At 32.6% G+C, this 14834-nt stretch overlaps 1 protein-coding gene and 1 pseudogene across 1 annotated transcript in view; both read left to right on the top strand.

Moving 5' to 3' along the window:
* The window catches only part of LOC107748056 (NAD-dependent malic enzyme, mitochondrial-like), a 12972-nt gene extending 2659 nt beyond the window's left edge, over positions 1-10313 (top strand). The window contains exons 5-13 of the mRNA XM_016562707.1: positions 302-515; positions 1012-1109; positions 1236-1349; positions 3704-3815; positions 4083-4225; positions 5227-5329; positions 5930-6000; positions 7503-7601; positions 9892-10313. Of these exons, the coding sequence (XP_016418193.1) occupies positions 302-515; positions 1012-1109; positions 1236-1349; positions 3704-3815; positions 4083-4225; positions 5227-5329; positions 5930-6000; positions 7503-7601; positions 9892-10053 (1116 nt within the window). The 3' untranslated portion in view covers positions 10054-10313. The remainder of the gene's footprint in view (positions 1-301; positions 516-1011; positions 1110-1235; positions 1350-3703; positions 3816-4082; positions 4226-5226; positions 5330-5929; positions 6001-7502; positions 7602-9891) is intronic.
* Positions 10314-13736: 3423 nt separating this feature from the next.
* The window catches only part of LOC107748066 (zinc phosphodiesterase ELAC protein 1-like), a 5179-nt pseudogene continuing 4081 nt past the window's right edge, over positions 13737-14834 (top strand).

Below are 14834 nucleotides of genomic sequence, written 5' to 3'. Positions count from 1 at the left end.
AAAGGTAATTTAAAGTTGTGATACTATATACTATTTTATATATACTATTGTATATATAAAATTTTACAATATATATACAATTATTAAATATATAAAATATTAAAATATAAAAGAATATTAACTATATATCCATCATTGTGAGACTTTTCACTGTCAATTTCACTATGGAGATTTGAATGCTTTTCTTATGTGCAGAATCCTGCTGTAGTGGGTTTTTGTTCAATGTTCAAACATACATAACGTTTGCTTACAGATGGTTTATGAAAGCAGCTGTTTTATGTGTATTTGTGTGTTTCTGCAGAAGTTACTGAGGGACCCGTTCTACATGGGTTTGTATCAGCGGCGTGACCGTTCCCAGCGCTACGACGATCTCATAGATGAGTTCATGGAGGCTGTGGTGGATAAGTACGGACAGGACACCCTCATCCAATTTGAGGACTTCGGGAATCACAACGCCTTTCGATTTCTGAAGAAATACCGTGAGAAGTACTGCACCTTCAATGATGACATCCAGGGTGTGTACCAGTACTGGACTTATTAATGGGGTTTGCTAACCACAATTAGTATTACTTGGTGTTTCTTTTTTTTTTTCTTCTTTTTTTTCAGTTTTAGTCCAGTTAGTAATTTTAGTGCTTCCATTTAAACTTTCAAATTAAGTAAAAAGTTTTTAATCTAATATTTATATTTTATTTCAACTTTATTTAAATTATCCAAAATGTTTTTATAACTTTTACTTTGTTAATGATAGCACTGAGAAGTCTAATTCATTTTAGTGAATCAGTTCATTTGATTCAGCATGAGGAAGCATGATCAGACTTGCTTTTTTTTTTTCTTTTTTCAAAATCTAAATGAGACTAATGATGTCTGTCATATTTTCATACTGAATTGTTATTGGTCCTCCTTTGCCTTACAAGCACAGGTATTTCCTTTAAGAAATGCATATTTGATTGATTTATTTTCGGATGTTTGCTTGTCTACTGTGCGTCAGTAGTTGTGTTTGTGTGTCCGCAGGCACTGCATCAGTAGCTCTGGCGGGTTTACTGGCAGCTCAACGCATTGTGGGGAAGTCAATAACTGAACATAAAGTTTTGTTTCTGGGGGCTGGAGAGGTGAGCTCACGTGACACGTTTTAAAGACACTATAATGCAAACCCAGTCTTTTAATCTGTGTGGTTTGATATGAGATTAAACTCTAACATAACCTGTGTATTTAAGATGGAATTTTGTATTTTTTAGGCTGCTCTGGGAATCGCTAACCTGATCGTCATGGCCATGATGGAGTCGGGAATATCCCAGGCAGAAGCCAGAAAGAAAATCTGGATGTTTGACAAATATGGTCTGTTAGTAAAGGTGAGCGAGCATAGTTGCATAAGAGTATGAGTGTGCCTTTTTTTTTTAACCTTTAAGTCACAGTTAAAAATATCTGAAAGTCTTTGCATTATAAGACAGTAAAGTACTTTTTGTTTATCACTTGTGATTGTCTTTTTCCCCCTTTATTACTTCATATTTGCTTGTATGTTTTGAAGCTGTATTTAGTTGGTTAAATTCTTAACAATTGTTTTGATTTATTATTCATTTGTAATTATTTTAAAAAGGAGCCTGCTTATATAATTTAATATAAATGCACAAAACAAATTTGATATAAAATTTATATGAAAATGTAACCATGTGCAGAAATATTGAAAATTGAGGGTGCAACGCATCATGATATCAAATTGAATCGAATCGTTGATATGATAATTGTAATCGAATCGTGCAAGCAGTGCGGGGGGTTTGGGTCTGGGCGACCGGTTCTTTCGGACAGTTCGTTTCAATGAACCGGTTCAAAAAAACGGTTCGTCGGTTCTATTACGCCCTAACATAATGATGTCATTCGCGATGACGTAATGATATCAAGTCTATCGTTCCGGGCCGGGATGAAAATACACATTCAAATATATAAAGTCAGTAATCATAACTTCAGTCAGTTAAAACATCATAATCATGATCTGAAAAGGTTACAATTAAGTTTTGCAACTAAGCACCCAAATACAGGTACAGGCAGTGATGTGCATACGAGGATTTAAGTCTTGAAGATATAAAGTAAATAAATTAGTTGTCATCAGCGCAGAAACCATAATCCACTTACTATACATAATCCATTGCAATTTATTTGTTATTAAATAAACTTACGTTTCGCCAGATTGCCCTTCATTCAAGTCTTCATAACATTAGCACAAAATCAGTTGTCCAAAAGAACCAGTTATATTCCTATTAAACATAGAGTCTTAATTATGGTCCAACATCCCTGATCAAACCCCTTTTGGCCTATAAACTAACAGAACCCTCAACTGAACAAATTACACAGATTAGATACATTCATCTTTTAAAAAAAAAAATACAAATAAAATGTATTTATATTATCACACTTTCTGGTGTTTAACAAAATACTTGAATAACATGCTTTTCGTCCTTTTTAAAGACCCCCCTACAAGAGTCATATTCCAAACTGTCACCTTTTTGACCTCTTGTGAGTTTGCAGGTATGTGTACTGTAGCTGTATGTGAATGTAAAGGATATGCAAAGTTGTAAAGCTGAAAGTGCACGATAAATAAAGTTATTGTCTCCCAAAATAAAGAATCGACTCTGAACAGCCTAAACAAGTCATTAGTATTAGTAATTTGAATCCCACTTCCGTGATGGCTGCACGTCACCGGGTAACACAGTTGCATAATTCCCGCCTATGTTCTATATTGGCCGGCTACGAACAACTTGACCCCACCCTCAAACACATCATTTTACTGACGACTGCTTCTCTAATCTCGGGGAGTTCAACACGGGATTCATAAAACGCTTGCTCTTGAAAGATGAATCAGTTCTCAGTTTATTTGGACCAGCTGGCTACACTGAATCACAACCTGTAAGTATGATAAATAATAGATGTTTATATTTTCTATTGAGTGTTCAAAATACGGAATTATGGCAATGGGCATATTGTTTCCGACACGCACTGTACGCGGTAGACCAATCACAACAGACTGATTGGCCATCTGACCAATCAGAGCAGAGTTGGCTCACGAAAAGGAGGGGGTTAGAGAGACTGAATCTTAGAACTGCTTCGAACTAATTTTTGACCTTGCATGCATGTAAACCTATTGTAGGAGACTCCCAAAACAATATTAAGAACCTTAAAAATGGCATAATAGGGGCACTTTCATTTTAAATTTATATTTAAATTTTCGTTTTTATTTTATTTATAAAAATTGTAAAAAAGAAAGGAAAAAAAAAACTTACCTTACCTAAACCAAAATTAGTAACTGAAATGTTAAAGTTTAAGTTTAAACTAAAAATACTAACTGGAAAATCTAAAACTGAAATAAAAATGAATTAAACCTAAACAGAAAGAAAGAAAGAAAGAAAAGTGCAAAATTACAAAAAATTTACTAAAATTTAAATTTAAAACTGAAAATATAAAAGATATAATAATATATAAATAATACTGAAATAAAAATGAGTACTCCCACTGAGGTTGTTTGTTGTCTTCGAAATGCAATCACAGTATTTTACTAAGCTTAGCTGACTATGAGTTCACATGCCAAGTCTCCTCTAAAAACTCTAAACCGGAATAGAAAATCTGTGTCATTTACCAACTTGTTCTTCTTTCACGTGCTTTGAGACTCACAACTGCAGTCCAGTAATCCACTGTGTGTTTCTCTGTTTTCCAGGGCAGAGCTTATGAGACAGATGGTAATCAGGAGGGTTTTGTTCACCCTGATCCCGGGGACGTGAAAAGCTTCTTAGACGCTGTCAATGTTATTAAGCCCACTGCCATCATCGGTAAGACGAGCTGCTCCCTCTGTGTTAGTCAAGGATTGCACTAAAACAGTTGTCATTTTTCGTTTTTCATGACCATTTGAATTAAACAAGCTCCTTTTGTTGCTGTACCTTTAAGAATTGTGTATGCAAGTAAACATAGGTTGTCATTGTTTTACTGTTGCATATAGTTTATGCATATAGCTGAATGCATCATATATATATATAACCCCTAAATTCGGTATTAATATGTGCGTATGCATGTTTTGACCTCTTTCTCAATGTCATCAGGTGTGTCAGGTGCCGGCCGGCTGTTCACTCATGATGTCATCAGAGCAATGGGCAGCTTGAACGAGCATCCGATTATCTTCGCCCTCAGCAACCCGACTGCCAAGGCAGAGTGTACAGCTGAAGACGCCTACAGCCTCACACAGGTTAAATATCATTCATGCATTAACCCTGTAAAGCCAGATTAAAATAATAGCCAGAAAAACAAAAATTTGCATATGTGTTTTTTTTGTTGTAAATCATATTTGATACACCAGGCTTTTATGGCTCATATAGTATGTTATAATGAGAATATGGAAGAAAAAACACCTCAGTTTTATTCAGAGGCCCATAAATCAGCAAAAATATACAATTTGCTGCAGTTGCTGATATTTATTTAGTAAAAGTAGGATCAAATCCTTATAGCTTGTAATGTAAATCTTTAAAACAGTGTAGCAGACATTTACATAAAATGCATATAAATATCAGTTGCCACTCTATATCTCCCAATAATGTCTTAGCAAGATGATATTTAAATGCTTAGTTTTGATCAAAGCTCTGTACTTTCAAAAACATAGGATGCAATGCAATTCAATGATGATTGAGAGATGAACAAATCAATGTTCCTCAAAAGCCTGATGATCATATTTGATAATCACATTTGAACATGATTTTTTTTCTAAAAAAAAAAATAAAAAATGTGTACTGTATAGAATATAGATAATCGAGTAAACCTAAGTTGTTCTGGTCCACTGTTTATCATGAAATATTACTAACAATACAAAAGTTATTCTTATGTTTACTTTATAAAAATCAGTAAGATTTCACAGCAAAAAGACAGAAGGTATGTAGTAGATTGTGTACAACAGTGTTTTTTTCTTTCTTTTTTTTTTTTAATTCAGAGGCTTAAGAAATTTGCATATCAAATAGCTCTAAAATCTGATCGGATGAACCAAAACTTTTTGTAAATTCAGCGTGAGAAAGTCCCAGTGTGGCTTTTGCTTTAATCACTACAGTGTTACAGTAATAACAGCATTAATACTCTCAGATGTACACAGAAAACATACATTACACCTGTAGTCATCTACGGATCTGATGTGTATATGGATTGTCATACCCGTAAGAATAGGAGTATGTGAATATATAAGTGAAGGTGTTTCTGTTTCAGGGAAGGTGTTTGTTTGCCAGTGGCAGTCCGTTTGCCCCGGTGTCACTAGAAGATGGCAGAATACTGATCCCTGGACAGGGCAACAATGCTTATATATTCCCAGGTATTAACATGCACTAATTACAGTCATATAGTGATGGCTATTTTAATGGTTGGCTCTAAACACATCCACATTTTAAAGTTGCTAATATCTAACAAGCATGTAAAGATGCTTAAGAACAAATGTGACCCTGGACCACAAAACTTGAGGGGTTGTTTGCAATCTCACAAAAATTGAGATCATCTGAAAGCTGAATAAGTAAGCTTTCCATTGATGTATGGTTTGTTAGGATAGGTCTTGGCCGAGATGCAATTATTTGAAAATCTGGAATCTGAGGGTGCAAAAAAATCTAAATATTGAGAAAATCACCTTTAAAGTTGTCCAAATGAAGTTCTTAGCAATGCATATTACTAATCAAAAATGAAGTTTTGATATATTTACAGTAGAACATTTACAAAATATCTTCATGGAACATGATCTTTACTTAATATCCTAATGATTTTTGGCATAAAAGAAAAATCTATAATTTTGACCCATACAATGTATTTTTGGCTATTGCTACAAACATACCCCAACTACTTAAGACTGGTTTTGTGGTCAAGGGTCACAAATGGTCTAAAACCGGTCTGAGTGTTGAGCTGTAGGTTGTGATTGTGATTTCAGGTGTAGCTCTGGCTGTTATACTCAGTGGAGTGCGACACATCAGTGATACGGTCTTCCTTGAGGCCGCAAAGGTAAATACACAATCCTGAACCACACTTAAGACTAGATTATACTTTTTTTTTATGTGCATTATTTTTAAATTTAAAAGGGGTAAATTATGTTATAGTTCATCATTAGAGTATAGTTCATTTTATTGTACAGTATTGAATATCGTCTCATCTCACCACAAAAGATGTTAGTTTTCAGGAATTTTTGTAGCTGATTTATCAATTTTATTATTAATTTTTATTGATGGACTGAAATGAATGTTTTACAAAAACAGTTGTTTTATCAAAATTTAAGTTTTCATTTAGCTGAAAACTGAAAATAAATTGTATTCAATATTCAATCAATTTATCAAATGAATTTAATCAACTCAAGTAAAAATGTTGTATTAGTTTTTTTATACAAATAAGTTGTATAGAAACATTTAAATTGCACATAAGACAGTTGTTTTTTATCTTCTTTAATATAATTTTTAATGATTTTTCTTCAATTCATTGTTGATATAAACCTTTACATGGTGGCTGTTAGAGCTGTGCGATATTGAAGAAAAATGCGATATGCGATACCTTGTTAAAAAATGCGATATTCGATATGCGATACGATATTGCTTAAAGTGTGTAAAATCAATTTAAATGATATTTTAAAATATTTAAAAATGAAAATTATATAACCAATTTGTTTCACATTCTTTTCTGGAAAATAAAGAATCACTACAACTTCTGAAAGTGACCAGCAGTGTCTTAGCATTACTTAAAAAGTAATGTCACAAATCAGAAAATGTAATTTAACATCAATGTGAACATACAAACAAAAAAATTAATGACACTAATTTTATATCATTGTAACTTTGCTTTCCACACACTTTAAGTACTTCTTCATATACCACAGCAAAAACTATAGTCTGAGAAAGTTCAAACATGATTAAAGGCAAGTGAACAGTCAGTAAAAGAGACGCTGTGTGAGATGCGGCTTGTGCGCACGCTTCAGGTGTGAGTCAGACAGCCTGAAGATATGCTGTGCGAGATGCGGCTTGTGCGCATGCTTCAGGTGTGTGTCAGATAGCAAGAGGAGACGGCAAAGAGTTGTTTTCTGCAACTTATTGCACTTAACTCTTTTTAACGTCAAGCAATTCTCTGCTATATGCGTCGAACTAAAACTTTGACCTTTTGCAACGTTTTGATTTAAGTAGCCTATTATTAAATTGATAATGATATCGCACGCCGTTGCGATATGCATATTGCGATATTTACATTTGCGATATTTCTATAATTTCGATATATCGTGCAGCCCTAGTGGCTGTCATAACTTGTTTTCATTATTTAATGTATGTTTGAATAAATCAACATTTTAAGCAAAAACATAATGAATTTGTAATGTAGTGCATATATTTAGTAAAATGCTGATCTCTAGAGTTATTTTTCATAAGTTATTAGCCCTACATGGCCTGTGTGTAAAAAGCAGAAGTTGTACTACCTGTTTTTGTTAATATTTGATATTGTAACTTGATCAAACATTGTTTGTTTTGTAGACGCTGGCGGATCAGCTGACAGATGAAGAGCTGAGTCAGGGCCAACTGTATCCACCCCTGTCCAACATCAGAGAGGTGTCACTGCAGATGGCCATCAAGGTCAGACTGTGTGTGTGTTTTAGGACACAGTATGTCACAGACTGCGATTTGATTAAATAAAGATGTGCTTTACTTGGTTCAGAGTGAAGCACAGCATTTACACACATGTAGTCCACGATCTGAGAATGACTTGATTCAAATCGGACATGAGTGGCTACTCGAGTCGTATTTGCAACTGGGAAACTCAGGCCATAAACTTTAAACTTATAATAACCGTAATACTGTTTTGTTTTATTTGCTTTTCCCACAACATCTACATTGCTTTCTCTTGTCCTTACAGTCATGTATATTTATGTATATAAATAACTATTTGATGCATTTTGTTTGTATTGTACACAGTAGGGATGTCAACGATTAATCGATGATCGATTAATTGTCGATAAGAGATGCAATCGATTAAAGCTATCATGGTCGATTAAGTAGTTTAATTTTGGGCTGCGTGCGGCTCATGCGCAAAACACACAAATGATCATAATCACATCTATTCATTTTACAATCCTGCTACTAGCATTTTATTCAGACTAAAACCCCTTTAATTCGGGTGAGAAAGCGGGGTTTTTTTTTTGAGTGGCTTTTGCACATCCTGTCATGCCGGTGACTGCGTGCTGCTGCAATAGACGCTTTTTGCTGCATTAAAGTTAACGATTAATCGATTAATTGATCGTTAATTTAAACGACGATCGATCATGGAAATTATCGAAAATTGACATCCCTAGTACACAGCCAAAGTAGCAGTTATTTGACCAAATCTTTCTGAATCATCAGCAAGCTGAATATCTAGATAGTGCGGTGAATGTTTATGGTTACCGATGAATAGGATGCTACATTTTATTCAAAATATTTTGGATATTGACTAAATATCTTCTATACAATTTGGCTTTAAAAAAAGATTTCCCCAAGAAATAGGCAAGAATCAACTCATGAATGGGCTGTACGCCATGATTTCTCTCTCTCTTTTTTTTTTTTGACAGCAAAGCACTTGATTGCAACAAACTTGTAATTACATCTTCAGAAAGGAAATTTCTGATGGCACATGAAGGCAGCATAAAGAACATACAATTCTGAGCTTCGCTCTGAAACCAGCAGAACATATTTTTGTTTGTTGGCAACCCGTCAAAATAAAACCTTGATGGCTTACAGTTTGAAAATAAAGAAATTAAGATGTAAATATTAGAATTATAATTTTACAGTAAAAAATAAAACATTTATAACTATTTTTACAACATTTAGCAGTTTTACTACAACATTTCACATTGAATATTTTTTATTTCATAATAACAATAAAATCATGATAATTATTATTATTTTATAGCCATATTGAATTGGTATAAAACAGTGGAAATGTGGCAACTTTGAAATGGTTGCTGAAAAAGGTTTGATTTGTTTATTGTAAAAAGAAAACTAAAGTATGAACGCTCACATTTTTCAAGTTTTTCCCAAAATCATTCAGCCCTAAAAGGATTTCAAAAAAATGACTTTTGTCAGGCTTTTTAAAATTATTTTTATTTTCTATGCAGATGCACTCAACTAAACAACCCAAGTAACTCTAAATGCTTTTTAAAAATTATTATTATTCAAGGCATCTCACAATTATGACTTTTTTTCTCATAATTGTGAGATATAAACTCGCAATTCTGAGAAATAAAGTCAGAACTGCATGATACAAACTCACAGTTGCGAGTTATAAAGTCAGAATTGTGAGATATAAACTCGCAATTCTGAGAACATAGTCTCCCCCCCCCCTCAAAATTGGACTTTATCTCGCAATTGCAAGTTTATATCATGCAGTTCTGACTTTATAACTCGCAATTGCGTGTTATAAAGTCAGAATTGTGAGATATAAACTCGAAATTCTGAGAAAAAAAGTCAGAATTGCGAGATAAAAAATCGTAATAACCTTTTTTTTTTTTATTCAGTGGCGGAAACGGGCTTCCATAAATCCCTGTTTTTCAATATATACAGCAAAAACTAAATATTGCAGTGTTATTTTTTTCCCCAATATCGTGCACCATGTATATAAAGCAGGGTTTATAAAGGTCTTAAAAGGGTCTTGATCGCCCTTTCACAAATTAAATCCTGGAATTGTTTTTTTTGTTTGTTTATTTTTCTGAAAAGAAATGGAAATTGGTTGGAAGTTGTATTTTTCAAGCTTTGAAAATTTTCTTTAATTGGTCTTTAAAAAGTCTTAGATTTACCTTCATAAAACTCGCATGAATCCTGATAAGGGACACAAATGCCACTTGTTTTCTGTCAGAACCCCTTACTAAGATGCTGTATGTTTTGTGCGCAGGTGGTGCAGTACGTGTATTCAAAGGGAATGGCGTTTCGATACCCAGAGCCTGTGGATAAGGAAGCGTACGTCAGATCAGTTGTGTGGAACATCAACTACGATTCGTTTCTGCCCGAGATATACGACTGGCCCGGGGTTTCTCACAACCCTATGGTAGACTAGACTAGACGACGAACACGTGAGAAAACACCACACAGAGAGAAACAGAACAAAAACCAGGAAGTCTGAAGGGAGTTTTCATTCTTCTGTTTTAGCCACTCCTTTTTTGCTACTTCTAGTATTTATTCATAATTCTGACCCTTTGTTTAAATTGCAATTTCAGTTTATGGATGCATTTTACAACTTCTTTATCTTGTACATGTCCAGGAATCATTTCACTACAGAATCAAAATAAATAAATACTAAATAATATTTTGCATTTAGAAAATTAAGCCTATTTTAATCATTTTCATCACAATTAAGCACATTTTTACCCAAAATGCACTGAAATATTTTATTTACATTTTAAAGTATTTATGCATCGTAGTATTTAGATGTTTTCTGTCATTTGTATAACACTTTTTCACTTCTTCACAAAATGACAGAAATGAGAATCTAATAAGAATCCATTAAGACTAAAAAGATTTAAAAGCAAAACTCAAAAGTAAAATGTCCAGGTCCATTATGCTAATGAGAATTTGCTAGTAAATGTGCCTAATTTTCATGAAAATAATTTCACAATGCCAATTATCTGAATGATTCTAATTAAGCTTCATTTTCTTTATGCAAAAAAAAAAAAAAAATATATATATATATATATAATTTTTTGTTTTTTCTCGCACCCTTACAGTATTTTCTCCAGTGTAGAGTTCAATAGCGTGCCTTGTCACTCCTCTCTGTTGTTTTTATATGCTGTGTGCAATGAAGCCTTTTCTAAAATGAAATCACACTCCATTTGTTCATGTTTGTGTTTGTTTCTTGTTGTGTCTGTAACAGCCATTCAGTTCATAAAGATCCATTTATTTCCTAGAGGAAGAGAAAGTACAGGATATGAAGGACTAGCAGAGTTATATATTATATAATATATTGCACAATATTACAGTCATTGCATTATGGCGTATATTTGTAGCTGTGAGTTTTTAGGGCATTTACCAGCAAATATTTACATGCTTAGGATATTAACATGCTTTTTATATAGTTATAAATAAAAAAATTATGTCATTGTAACAAAATAAACCTTAACGTGGTCATCTTGTTTCTCCTTAAAGGGGTTTATTTTGAAAAATGACCGGCTGAGTGTATGTTATCCAACTTATTGCACAGCTACTTCCCAAATAAATCAATATATTGACATGAAATGTTGATTTGAGTTCAGATTATGTGAAAAAGAGAAGAATGTGGAGATCTGATACCATCACAGCTGTGTAGGTTTCATGCAACAGCAGTAAATTATATTATATTAAAATCTCAATGCAGATTGCACCTGTTGACCATCAGAAAAAAAATGTACCAAAGTGCCTGCTTCTGTATCTTTATATAGTCGTCGCACATCGTATGTTAGATATTTTATTTGCCATTGTTAATGCAGTAGTCAAAGATCACGAGAACAACACATTACAACATCATTCACAGAAGTTTGAAAACCGGTTTTATATTTCTTTTGACAGCTTATCGTACAAAATAACTAGTGAACACTGGACGAACACTGAGATGTTTCGTTTAAGTCAGTCCTTTGACATTTCAGTTGGTGTGATCAATGTTGTACACCTGTACTGATGCCATTAATGTTTCTGTATGCAGTCCTTCCTTGCATCGAGAGGTGACGAGCAGGTGCATTGTGGGTAGAGATTATTTTGCTATGTGATGCTGCTTTAGTGTCTGAACACTAGAAGCTGCTCAGAACCCTGTGTGCGTGGTTACAAGTGCAGAATAAAACATTTGTGCTCGAATCACTGCTAGTCTGTTTGCTGCCCTCATTTTGAAGTAGTTTAACCTCCTGAGACTTTTGTCATCAGTAGAGGACATTATATTGTAGTGAGTTTCTCTGAGACGTTACATGTCACAGTTTGAAGTCTGGATGTCCTGTACAGAGCACATTCAGTGCTTCTCAGAGAGACCAAATGTTTGGAGGTTTCACCATGAACACTCCCTCTCCTTGCTCTTTAAATATGGCTGATATTAATTTAGTGATCAAATTTAACACTCTTATGGAAATATGATAATATTTTGTAATTATTTAAATCTGACTTATTTTTGAACTGTCATAAATCAACATCTCAGGAAAATGTTATGGGGTTTCAAATCAAAATATAACTTTGTTACGTATTACAGCATTTTGGGAGACACAACAAATGAATAGGGAAAGAAATTAAATTTCAATATTCCTATGAAATATTAGATATTATTATGAAAATCTTGCCAATTACACTTCTTTTTTCATTTCATGTTGCCCCAAGAACACATTAATATGCAAATTAGATACAGTAGATACATTGTATATTATGGGGAAATCCTCTTATGGCTATTTTACACATGCATAAAGCAAAATGGTATATCAAATTATCATGTTATATATTTCATAGCATAGTTGAGAATCATCTTTATACAAAGTTTGGAATAAATAAATCTAAAAATGTATTGATGATTTATTGTTTTTGCCTATTCATGTTCATTCATGTCTTTTTATTATTATTATTTTTTTTAATTGAGTCCTGGTTTCCTTCACATAGGACATTGCATAGCATATGAATAAAATATCATTTTTCAATATTGTGATTTTTTTCTTATGCTCTAAACAATGTAATGACATGAAAAAATACTAAATTCACAAAACTTTTTTTTTTTCTGGGTCTCAGGAGGTTAAGTATTATTTGAAATATGTTATAGTTAAAAATTCCAGCTAATTGAAGTAAACTAACACACCATCTGGGAATTATGCATTAATAAAAATAAGAGATGCTTTGGGGATTCTGTAAAAAAATTGTTACTATTATCAGTATATTTTTTATATTAAATTTAATCTGTCAAAATAAGGTAATATGCTTTTTTTTTTTTTTTACAAGCAAATATTAAAAACCAGTAAAATATATAATACGTATTTTTATATTTTTTTTATTTTACTTATTTATATATTATATATATATATATATAAATAACTAATTTACTTTTAAATGCTAATATGCTAACGTTGAATTATATGCAATTAAAAATAAGAAGAGATGCATGTAAAAAAAATACTAATTTTTTTTTCATAAAGATTCATTTTAATCTGTAAAAAATAAATACAAGTTATTTTTGTCAGCAAATTAAAAAAACAGCAATAATATAGTAATATTTTTATTTTAATGATTGTTTTATAATATTTTTACAGGTTAAAATTTATTTATATGAAAAAATAGAATGTTAATATAGTAAAATACTAAAATAGTATACACTAAAATATACTTTTACTCATTTTTAAATTTATGCTGATATACAATTTTTACTGATTTACTTTTAAATTAATACTAATATCATGCAAACGTTGCCTTGGAAATTGTGCTCTGATTAAGCTGTAACATATTATTAGATTAGTGTGTGATGTTATGCTGACCTCTAGTGTCCCGGAAAATAAACCTTAATGTACTTGACAAGGACCAGACATAATATCGGTCACATTTTTAACATCTTATTTATTTGAACCGCCAAAGATTAAGAAAATTCTACCAAAAAAAAAAAAAAATTGAAATTATTTCATTTTTTTAAATCATACGTCTGTGTCGTACTCTGAAGTCGTGCCCCGGATGTTGATCGAACGCATGAGACGGTGCCGGTTTATTCTAACAGAGTTAACGTTGTTAGTCGTCACATGCACGCAAAACAGCACGATGTCCATGGACATCACGTTCCTCGGGACCGGCTCAGCGTATCCGTCTCCCAGTTGCGGCGCATCTGCGCTGGTGTTGAGGGCCGAAGGGAAAAGTTGGCTGTTTGACTGTGGAGAGGGAACACAGACTCAGTTCATGAGGAGTTCACTTAAAGCGAGTGAGTCACTGTCACTGATGCAGGTCTGCTGCATGTCTGAGCTCGTGCTAGTTCAGTTTTAGTTCTTTTGAATGCATCTTGAGTTGTCAGCAGGTGTTTCGTGTTGTATTTACATGTTGCATGCTCGTCATCTTTTGGGTGAATCTCATGAATCTGTTAAAAAATATCAGTTCTGTATTTCAAAATCAACGGAAACAAATGAGACATTATTTTTGCTTATGAGAAATACTTTAGGCCCCTTTAGGGCCATCAGTGTGTGTGTTTTAATTATTACTTTCATGACAATAATCACATCCTTCACTAATGTCTTAATTACTGCAAAGGGGGAAAAAATCACTACTGCTATAAAAATCTATTGTTTAAGATTTCTTGGTAGTATTTATTGTACTACCTTTTATTTAGTTTATTTAAAAAAAAACAATTGTAATATTTGTACTGATTTCTTCAGTTTAAGCTGCTCTAAAAATATTGTATTAAATGTTTTTTTTAACAGGTTCCAATTTGAAATTATGCTTGAAACAACACAATATTTTTAACAGATTTTTATATTGTATGTATGCTGATATGAAGTTATTGTATTACCTCTTTACTTTTTTAATTTAAAATGAATGCTCATTTAAAATAATTGTTTTCTGTTTTAATATATATTAATATGTAATTTATTTCTGTGATCAATGCTTAATTTTCAGCATCATTACTCCAGTCTTCAGTGTCACATGATCCTTCAGAAATCATTCTCATATGCTGATTTGCTGCTCAACGATTTCTGATTATCAATGTTGGAAACAGTTGCTGTTCATATGTTAATATTTTTGTGAATAGAAAATTGAAACTGAATAAATAATTCTTGCTGAATAAAAGTTTTAATTTCTCTCAAAAAACAGTGATATGTATGTATGTGTGTATGTGAATATATATATATATATATATATATATATATA

The sequence above is a fragment of the Sinocyclocheilus rhinocerous genome, unplaced genomic scaffold (assembly GCF_001515625.1).
Source record: "Sinocyclocheilus rhinocerous isolate Xijiao unplaced genomic scaffold, SAMN03320098_v1.1 scaffold2063, whole genome shotgun sequence".
Lineage (NCBI taxonomy): Eukaryota > Metazoa > Chordata > Actinopteri > Cypriniformes > Cyprinidae > Sinocyclocheilus > Sinocyclocheilus rhinocerous.
This window is presented reverse-complemented; position numbering and strand designations above follow the sequence as displayed.